This window comes from Giraffa tippelskirchi, chromosome X (genome assembly GCF_054371585.1).
Source record: "Giraffa tippelskirchi isolate mGirTip1 chromosome X, T2T-mGirTip1v1.2.pri, whole genome shotgun sequence".
In the NCBI taxonomy this organism is placed as follows: Eukaryota; Metazoa; Chordata; class Mammalia; order Artiodactyla; family Giraffidae; genus Giraffa; species Giraffa tippelskirchi.
Genome location: NC_137289.1, coordinates 104750721 through 104761498, shown reverse-complemented (window position 1 = coordinate 104761498; position 10778 = coordinate 104750721). Strand labels below are relative to the sequence as shown.

Below are 10778 nucleotides of genomic sequence, written 5' to 3'. Positions count from 1 at the left end.
ATGAATAAATATGTAACTTGATGGATGAATTAACTAACTAGGCCCTAAGAATGGGATCTAGTTAGTTAACACACCTCACAATGTATACAAATATCAAACCTCCACAATGTACATTTTAAATATTTTACAATTTTATCATCAATTATACCACAATAACACTGAAAAATATTCAAATATTATGCAACGTGTAATCAATAAAAAATACTATGAAATATTTTTGTGTACTAAGCCTTCAAAATTATGTTTGTATTTTACAGTACATCTCAATTTGGATGTTAAAGTTTCAATAATTAAAGTGAAATTTAATCCTACTAAGGCAGTATAGTTGTGTTTAACAGAAAATATTTTAAACTGTTTCAGATTCAATCTAAATTAAGTTTAATTAAAAATTCAGTCTTACATTCATACTAGGCCCATTTCAAGTGCTCAATGGCCACGTAAACTAAATAGTACCATGTTGTTCAGTGTCTCACTCAAGACAAGTTGAAGAGGCCTCTCATAATTGAAAGGGAAATAAAAGGATCAGAATTGTGTAGGTAGTTCTAAGAATGCCTGAGGGGACTAAGAAAGAGGAAGTGGCCCTCAGTTGCTGTTTAGAAAGCAGATAAAGCACAATATGGATAGCTTATGCAGGAATAACAATTATTTTAAAATTATCATTTAGCTAAACACCATTTTAACACACTCATTTCCAAAAAAGACTTTCCTTACTTACTCCACTGTTAAGTGAAAATGATTATGACAGTCCCCAAGGAAACGAGTTATTTCTAATTTGCTATGATGGTAGCTATCTCCCTAGTATCTGTTCCTTCTTGTCATTTCCCACTGACATCATCTAGTACAGGGTTCATGTTTCGTCATAGAACACCTGCACTGCTGCAAAAGCTTTCTCACTGGTTTTCTATTCCAGTCTCTACCATTCAGGCTTCCCAGGTGTCACTAGTGATAAAGAACCCACCTGCCAATGCAGGAGGCATAAGAGATGGGGGTTCGATCCCTGGGTTGGTAAGATCCCCTGGAGGAGGGTATGGCAACCCACTCCAGTATTCTCGCCTGGAAAATCCCATGGACAGAGGAGCCTGGTGGGCTACAGATCATAGGGTCACACAGAATTGGACATGACTAAAGCAACTTAGCATGCATGCATGCACCATCTAATCCATATTGTACACTTCTATTATATTAACACTCTAAGATATCATTTTCATGATATGACTCCTGTATTTAAACATGTTCACTGGCTCTCATCTGTGTTCAGAATAAACTCATTATTCTTACCGTTTTTTTTTTTTCACCTGTCAGTCATTTTGGTACCAAATTAAACTTTTCCTGTTTCTCTTCTCCATTTAACCTTTTTTTGTCTCCCATCAACTGTAATCTTCATAAACGTCAGAGTTGCATACTACTCTTCTCACAGAACCCTTAATATGTTACATTGTATTTTGTACAATGATGCTTAATAAGTATTTATTAACTTGAAATAAATACAGTGGTACCTCCAGTTAATAAATTGCCTTCTCGTATGCCTCCTGGATAAGAACATGAAGAGACAAATAAATTTCATAATTTACCCATAATTAACTCCTGCTATTCAGCATTGTGTTATATTCATTACATTACTTGGTAAAAATGCCAATGCCAATATATTTTTACCATGATCAATGTGATCAACAGAGTACCCAGAAATAAACCTGTTTTAAGCCATTAGATTATTATGCTTCCAATTGGCAAGATTTTTTTAATAAACCAAATGGAGGAGAAGCAGAAAGGAAATAGGATTAAATTAAAACATGCACAATTATGGAATTTGAAAGATGGTAACGATAACCCTATATGCGAGACAGAATAAGAGACACAGATGCATAGAACAATTTTATGGACTCTGAGGGAGAAGGTGAGGGTGGGACGTTCTGGGAGAATAGCATTGAAACATGTATATTATCATATGTGAAACAGAACACCATTCCATGTTCGATGCATGAGACAAGGGCTCAGGGCCGGGGCAATGGGATGACCCAGAGGGATGGGATGGGGAGGGAGGTGGGTGGGGGGTCCAGGAAGGGGAACACATGTAAACCCATGGCTGATTCATGTCAATGTATGGCAAAAACTATTACAATATTGTAAAGTAATTAGCCCCCAACTAAAATAAATAAATTTATAAAAAAAATAAAATAAAAATAAAACATGCACAATTATTTAAAAGGAGTGATGGCAATTTTAAACCATCAACAACAGAAATTTAACTTCACACCTTTAAAGTATAAAAAGGTCCATCATTTTTCTAGAAAATGGAGTTGAAAGGGAATTATTTGAACGAATTTGTTCAATGAAATCCTGTGAACCCATGAGAAAAGTTAACATCTGTCCTTTGAAAATTCAATGAGTAGGAAAAAGTATAATGATTTTTTTATTGGACGGAACTTGGTTTAAGGAATTCAAAAAAGAAATCACAGTATAAATTCTCTTCATGTGTAAGTAATTTATTTGATGCTCGCTACTTGTGTGTTCATTTCAATCCTCGACACACGTTAACTGCCAGATATGCAATATAGTGGTCAATTTAAGAGTCCTTAATGAATTACAATATTTTTAAATGTGCTTTATGAATACAAACATTTCTAAAGCAAAGAGAAAACACCGAGTAGACACAATGAAATTCTGAGCACTTCTCTGATTTACAAAAGTATACCTACTTTTTATCACTAAATGAATAAAACCACTTTAAAAATATATTTATGTGGATGTGTGTGTATACCCCTTACACACAGTACATATACATTTCAAAGTGACAATTTTTTGGTGCACTTCCAAAGCGCTACAATAAATGTCATCCATAGACATTCACATGCAAACACTACTGGGCTAGTACACTACAGCAAATAAAGAGTTTTAACTGAACTCCTTGGCAAAAATTTCTTAAAAATGGAAATAATGAAACAGAAATCCATTTCTTGTCTGCACAATATAGAAAATAATGTCTTATATCATCTGAGTCATATATATACACACAGGATTATTTAAGCTCAGAAAATAACTTCTTACTATACACACAACTGAAGCGTACACTCAGCAAATGTTATCAATGGAAGAAAATGGCTATGAGGAAATCTGAGGAATAGTGGCAAGAAGAGATCTATCCATTAAAAAGTAAAAAGTAAGGCATGGCAAGGGCTGGAATGCACAAACAAGGACGGGGGAGAAAGTAAACAGAAAGTAACAGAAACCAATTAAAGTGGAAAACAGAAGCTAGTTATGACACAGTAATAAATCATGAAAGTTGGATGAGTGGGAAAGGAGAGGTGAAAAGAATTTATCTTCTTTGTTTTAAGCTATATATAGAACTGTCAGTCACTAGCCAAAGTCCATTTGGAATGTGCACTTGCTAAAATGCCATGAGTCACAGCAGAATTTGCCAAAACCACCACACGGGGTTGCTCTGAACAACAGTTGTGAAGATATTCCACAAAATTCAAAATGCCACACTCATGTGAGACAGACATTTTACACAATATTCAGCTTCAAACTTTCCTTTCAACTCTGGGAAAATGCAGTGAGCTCTCCAAACCACAGGGAGGAGGAAACTTTCTCTGCTCCATTATCAGTTTCATGCACAAGCGACTTTGCAGTTACTGCAAAGTCTAACTCTGAATGAGAGCAAAGATGGTGACAGATTGGTCTAATGAATAGGGATGCAGATATACCTGTGAGTAATGGTTTCCACTTCTGGCATTAGCCACAGAAATTCCTGGTGGGGAGGAAATAATACAGTGGAGGGAATAAAGAGATTTCCCCATCCAGCTTCAACCTAACTCTCACAAATCTTATTGTCTAGACAGGAACAGGATCAAATTATTCCAATTTCTTCTTTATAGTAAGGAGGATTGAGAGGGTGAAAGGATTGTATAAATTCAGCAAGATAAGCCAAAGCATGTAATATTTTCCCTTACCTATTAAAAACTGGAAAGGATTAAAAGTCTCAGTGTGTTAGCTATGTATGTGCATTGCTATGACCATTTGACAGCTAGGAAACTGAAGCTTAGTGAAACTAATTTATTCAAGGCCACTTATTCAACATGAATTTGACCCGGTGTCTGTTTCATGTCAGGCTTCCCTAGTGGCTCAGATGGTAAAGAAACTGTCTGCAATACAGGAGACCCAGGTTCGAGACTGGGGTCAGGAAGATAACCTGGAGAAGGGAATGGCTACCCACTCCAGTATTCTTGCAGTGGAAAATCCCATGGACAGAGGAGCCTGGCGGGCTACAGGCCATGAGGTCGCAGAGTCGGACATGAATGAGTAACTAAGCATGCACATGCTGTTTCATGTCAAAGTCCTGGCTGGCAATTTCTATAAAAACAAACCCTCTTATCATCAAAAGAGGCAAGGAAGATAAATGGTCAGCAGAGTCAACACATTTTTTGTTACCTTTTTCTCCTTGTTAGTTCTATCTTCAAGAAAATGTTTTGTCATTGAATATATTTCTAATGAATTTTTATATATGCCTTCAGCAGCATTTCTTCCTCCACTAATAGTAACTCTACAAGAACAATTCATGATATCAGAAGCAAAGGTAACTATGAATTAATGCACTGATCACTGGCAGCTGCAAATATCCAAGAGAAAACCAGACATTTTGTGCCACATGCTAAAAGAACACAACACATTAAACATTCATGGCCCCCAAATCATATTTCCATTCTGACCAAGTCTCTATATCCAAACACCAAATTAAGGAAATAGAGTGTAGAGGAATGTGACACCATATGGATATATTCACCAAGACTTAAGACTGTGGCAAGCTCTACATGTAAAATAACCTTTCTTCAATGAATTAAATGCAAAGAGACAACAGGGTAACATACAGATTAAAAAGACACTTAAGAGGCTTACTCGGATTCTAACTGTTTAAATGTTAACAACAAATAGCATTTATGAGACAATTATAAGTTGGAATGTTGACAATATCAAGGAATTACCACTAACTTTAAGTATGATAATGGAATTGAAGATTTTTCCAAAAGAGCCCATGCTTTTCAGAACTATATATTGCATATTTATGGTTGAAATGATGTGATATCTTGTATTCATTTCAAAATAATACTGGAAGAGGGTATGAATGGAGATTAGATAAACAAGAATATTCATGAATTGGTAATAGCTGAAGTTGGGTGTCATGTACATGAATGGTCATTATATCATGTGTATATTATGCATGTTTGAAAAAAGCACATGCAACATCACTGAAAAAATGTTCTTATTTTTCTCAAGGAAAGAAGCATATTATCAAGGAATCATAGAGTTGAAAAGACCTTAGAAACAATCTATTCAAACCACCTCATCTTATAAATAAGGAAATTAAGGCTCAGATAGGATAAGTGACTTGTTCAAGGTCACACAACCCGCCAGTTCCAGACTCAAGATCAGGATTTAAATCTCCAAACTTGTAGCCCAGGGCTCTGTTCTTCTTCAGACCTATAAGAAATGACTGTATTTAAGCATTCAGTCCAGAACATTCTCAAAATTGAGTGCCATCAATAAAAGTAAGCCATGTGGCAAGGAATGAACAGAGTTTAGTTCATACCAAAAATGAGGTGCCAGTCACTGTGATAAGATCTGTTTCTTTCTGAGAGCCATGGTTTCCTGCTGGATTGGAGAATCCAAACTGGGTTTCTTCCTCCTGTGCAAAGAAGTCAGAGTCAGGATGTACATTCCATTCCGTTTTGGTTGGTGGCAGTAGTTCTGAGACACTGTTTTCACAAAGGGTGCTTGAAGGAGTCAGAGCATCTGTGTCTACTGTTAGCTTACTGCTAGGGGTCAAAGCTTGGGGCTCTTGAGTCGAGTTTTTCACAGCCAAAGAGCTCAGAGATGCCAACGGCCCCGCACTTAGACTTGAGACATCATCCATATCTAAGGGACTCTGCTGAAAACCTGCTGCTGTCGTTCCAAAGAAGAGTGAGGTATCCAAACTTTGAGGAAGGTCACTGGTGGCCATCAAGGCCTGAGGGTCCACCGCCTGCCCTAAGGAATTATTATTATTAGCAGGGAGGTTTCCTGCCAGAGTTGAGTTCACAGAAGCCACATCAATAGTCAAGATCCCAGAGTTCACCAATGCCGTGTCCAGTACTGCAGCAGAACTATTACCAGGCACATCAGAGAAGAGAGACACAAGCTCAGCATCACTGAGGTCACTCTGCCCCTGGCTGGTAAGTTCACTGCTGGGTGTAAGAGAATTTGCAGCTTCCAGCTGAGCTAAGAGATCCTGGCGCAGGTTGTGCCTTTTGGCCATGTGGGTCTTCATGCTGTGCTTGGATGTGAAGAGTTTATTACAAGTGGCGACAGGGCATCGGCTTTTCCAAGTGTCCACATCCTGCAAGTGTTTCTTGGAGTGAATGTAGAGGCTACTGCGAGCAGAGAACCTGGCACAGCAACCTTCCACCGGGCACACAAAAGGCTTCGTGCCCAGGTGGGTTATGCTGTGGCCTTTCAGATGTTCAGCCCTTGTGAAAGATTTCCCACACCCTTCCACGGGGCACATGAACCTCCGGTCATCGTCGTGCTTCCGTTTGTGCCTTAGGAGTTTGGACATGCTAGTGAAGTTCCAGCCACAGCCCTCAAAGTCACAAAGGAATGGTCTCTCACCAGTGTGGCTGCGAAGGTGAATTTTCAGCCTACAAGCCTTGTCATACTGTTTACTGCAGCCAGGAAAGGAACAGGAAAAGAGTTCCTGTTCCCTGAAGTGGGCGCGGTTATGGGAAAACAGGGCACTCACTGTGATAAACGTCTTCTTGCAGCTTGAAAACGCACACTGGTAGGGCCTCTCAGGCTCGAAATGGCTGCGCTGGTGGGCACTGAGTTTGGCCTGTGTGGGGAAGGTCTCCTCACACACCTCACATTTGAATGAGTTCTCCTGCTCGTGGCCCTTCATGTGTGCTTTGAGGTTATACACGGTGGTGAAGCTCTTGCCACAGCCCTCTGCTGGGCAGCCAAAGGGCCTCAATTTGTCGTGTGACTGCAGGTGCCTCTTAAGCTTGTAGGAGGTGGTGAAGGTCCACCCGCAACCACCCAGGGGGCACTTGAAGGGCCGCTGGCCCTGGCTGCTGCTGTGTGTCAGCAGGTGCACCTTCAGCTGGTGCTTCTTGGCGAAGGTTTGTCCGCACTGCACCTCAGGACACAGGTACACCAACACGCCCTGGCCTGGACCTGGCGGCCCGCGGGGGCTCTCAACAGCAGCTGGGCCCTCAGCCTCCTCCTCAGGCCCGGGGGCAGGCGCAGGTTCTGCCCGCTCCGCCAGCAGGAGGTCGGGCGGCAGCTCTGGACAGTCTCCAGGCTGCGCGGCGTGAGGGGTTCCAGCTTGCGGGGCTATCAGACCCCCGGGCTGCGGTGGGGGCGTGGCCAGAGTGAGGACGCCGTTCTCCAGGCGCAACAGCAGGTTTTGGTTGTGAATGGTGACAGTGCCTGCGAAGGCCGCGGCAGGGCCCAGGCCTGGTGCGGGGATCGGGGCCAGGGCCGGGACTGGAGTGGGGATAGCCGACAGGCAGCTGGGGCCCAGTGCAGGGCGGCCCTCGGGGTTCGCGCCGCTTTCGCCCCCCAGGAGCCTTGGGCCCAGCCCGGCCTCCTCCCTCCACACGGGCCCTGCGGCCTGGCCAGCGCCCGCGGTATCTACGTCTCCACCCACCGGGTCCAGCAGCACCAGGAAGAAGTCATCGCCGCCGCCGCCGCTGCCACAGCCGCTAGCGTGATCGGGCCTCAGCGCCAACGGGCTCGGGCTCGGGCCCGTGCCTGGGCACGAAGAAGCCGCGCTGGCCTCCTCACGCCGCCGCCCGGGCCCGCCATCTTGGGGGCCCCGGAGCAGCAGGAGGCGGCGCGCCGGGGCCTCACCGACCCGCGGGTCAGGACCTCCGCGGATCCGGCCGCCGCCCTCGGGGCTGCCAGCTCCGCCGCCTTGTCTTGTACCACGAGCCGGTAGCAGCCTCGGCATTTCCATCTCTGCGTCCGTGAAGCTCCACTCTCACCAGAGACGCGGAGGAGGCGCGATCCCGCCCCCTGCCGCGGGCCCGAACACGTTCCTGAAAGGGAAAAAAAAATGTGCACTGCGCAGAAACTGGCCCTATCAGATATTAAAACGTGTTTAACGCCACCGTGATTTAAATATTCTTGTACAGGGTCTCTAGAACAGAATAGAACGCCCAGGGGCAGAGCCTCATATACATAAATAAGTTCCACTGTTAATATTAGTAGGAAATCAAGGAGGTCTTCAGAGATACAAGGGAAACGGCAGTTCACTTCAGTAAAAAGTGCTGGAATGAATACCTTAGGTATCTATCTACTAAATGGCAACATAAACCGGAACCTCACGATATGTACCAAAATAAACACACACACCCCAGTCCCTTCCAGTGCTAAGCATGGCAGGTGGCACTTACCATGTGTTAAACACTGTGTATAGGATGGCTGGCTGGCTGGATTGATAGGTGACAGAAAATTCCTTTGAGAATACACTGTGGAAAAGGATGTCTTTTTAAAAATTTTCCTGGAGACTTTCATATTCAAAATTGTCTTGAGCAATGTCCTCAGGAAAATTTGTCCCATAGTTAAATTTTCCGTCCTAATGGTGCAGAGACTAGAATGAGTAAGAGGTGGGGTCAAAGCAGGTTAGCACTGTTGAGCCTAGAAATGCAAGGCCTGGAGGATGAAGCAATTTATATTGAAATCTGGAAGACCCAACCTACTCCTGGATTCTCCCTACAAGGTGTACAACTTAAACCAACTCTTTGCTCTTCCAGCTTTGGGTACACCACGGTAAATTTAATGTCCAATCTCACAGCATGATGCGGACATTTCTCAGCTTACTCTAGATTCTCCAGCACGCGGAGGTCTCTGGACAGCAGTACTGGTGTAATGTGATAAAGTTAAACCCTAAATTACTGTAGTGGACTCTCTTGAGAAAAAGGCACAGATGCCTTTTGCCTGCCCAGTAGCCTAGGTGTGCCTGCTTGCATTTAAGTGTGGTGGCCTAGTCTCATTGTAATGGATTTGGCCTGTGGTGCCTAATGATCTTATTAATGTTGATGATGATCCTCAACTTTGTCAGTCATCAGTGAGTTGGGAATTGATATAAATATAGGGTGAATTATCTGGCAAGAGAAAGGTTTCAAGTGCTGGCTAGATTATGGGATACCTATAGTTTAAATGGGCTTCCCTGGTGGCTCAGTGGTAAAGAATCCTTCTACCAATGCAGTAGACTTGGGTCCATCCCTGGGTCGAGAAGATTCCCTGGAGAAGGAAATGGCAACCCTCTCCAGTACTCTTAGCTGAGAAATCCCATGGACAGAGGAGCCTGGCCAGCTACAGTCCATGGGGTCCCAAAAGAGTCAGATGTCTTTAGTGACTAAATGACAGTTTAAATAATCCCTTCTTTCCCCTCTTTTAATGATAATGGACACTTGCTGCTCTCTTGATTAAAAGATCAAGTTTTTCATCCATAACAGTGCAAACCACATCAAATTTTCTACATCACACATTTTTCTTTCTATTATGTTTTTTTGGAGATAGCATTTATTTTTTTCAAATCTGAGGCACAGAGAAGTGCATATAATGTATCTTCCAGGGAAGCTCCTTGTAAGAGCAAACACACGTAACCAGGACCAAGGTCAAGAAATAGAACATTGCCAGCCTTCCAGAATACAGCCACTGGTATTCCTCCCAATCACAACCCACACCCTCCCCTATGGATATAGTCGTTATCTTGACTTTATGATAATCATTTCTAAAATGCTTTTTTTAAAACATGGCTTGACAACTTTTGTATGCATTCCTAAGCAATAGTTTATTTGAAATTGTGTCAATGGAATCATACTGCATGCTGCTTTTTATGGCCTGCTTCCTTCATTCTATATCATATTTATATGAGAGACTCATCCATCTGGTGACTAGTAGCCTTAGACCTTTTGTCTCCATCCTTGACTAGCATTCCAGTGCATGATTTTAGCAAAGTAATTGTGATATGATTGTACCATTATACACTGGATGAACACTGGGGCTGTTTTTAGCTTTTAATCATGAACAATGGTGCAATGAACATTCTTGGGCATTTTTCATGGGACTTATGTTTAAAAGTCTCTTGGGGAAACATGCAAGAACAGAATCACTGGCCCATAGAGTATACATATCTTCAGCTTTTCTACATGGTGCCAAATTGTTTTCTGTAGTGATTGTACCAACTTATAATCCCAGCAGCAACATAGATCGTTCCTCTGCCTGCCCATCTTCATCTACACCAACTATTGCCGGAATTTAATTTATTTGTTTTCCTCTACTATTAAGTTTTTCCACATTCTCACATTTATGAAAATTTTGGACATTCTCTTCTATGAAAAGCCTGTTCATGTTCAACTCTTTCACCATTTTTCTATTCTATTTCCCATCTTGTTTTTACTGATACAGTGAGTTATTTATGTGTTTTAAATACCAATCCATCGACGGATATATGTGTGTCTAAAATAATCTTTTGCTTTGTTGTTTGTATTTTCTCTTCTGTGCTGTGCTTTGTGAACAGACTTTAATTAAGACATGCTTAATTATATAACATACTTAATGATAGCATAGTCAAAATATATCATTCTTTTCCTTATGGCTAGTGCTTTTCTGTTTCAAGAAATCTGTCCCTGCTCTGGGGCCATGAAACTATTCTCTATATTGTCTTCTGAAATATTTATGGTTTTGCCTCTCACAGTTAGGTCATAATCCACCTACAAGTGATGTTTGTGTGTAGTGTT

The 10778-nt window shown here is 42.0% G+C and overlaps 1 protein-coding gene across 1 annotated transcript; it reads right to left on the bottom strand.

The window, feature by feature from the left end:
* Window positions 1-2462: 2462 nt before the first annotated feature.
* LOC145536376 (zinc finger X-linked protein ZXDB-like) lies at window positions 2463-8059 on the bottom strand. Its single transcript, XM_081565588.1, has one exon. The coding sequence runs from the start codon at window positions 7985-7987 to the stop codon at window positions 5579-5581; it is 2409 nt and encodes an 802-aa protein (XP_081421714.1). The 5' UTR covers window positions 7988-8059; the 3' UTR covers window positions 2463-5578.
* Window positions 8060-10778: the final 2719 nt, after the last annotated feature.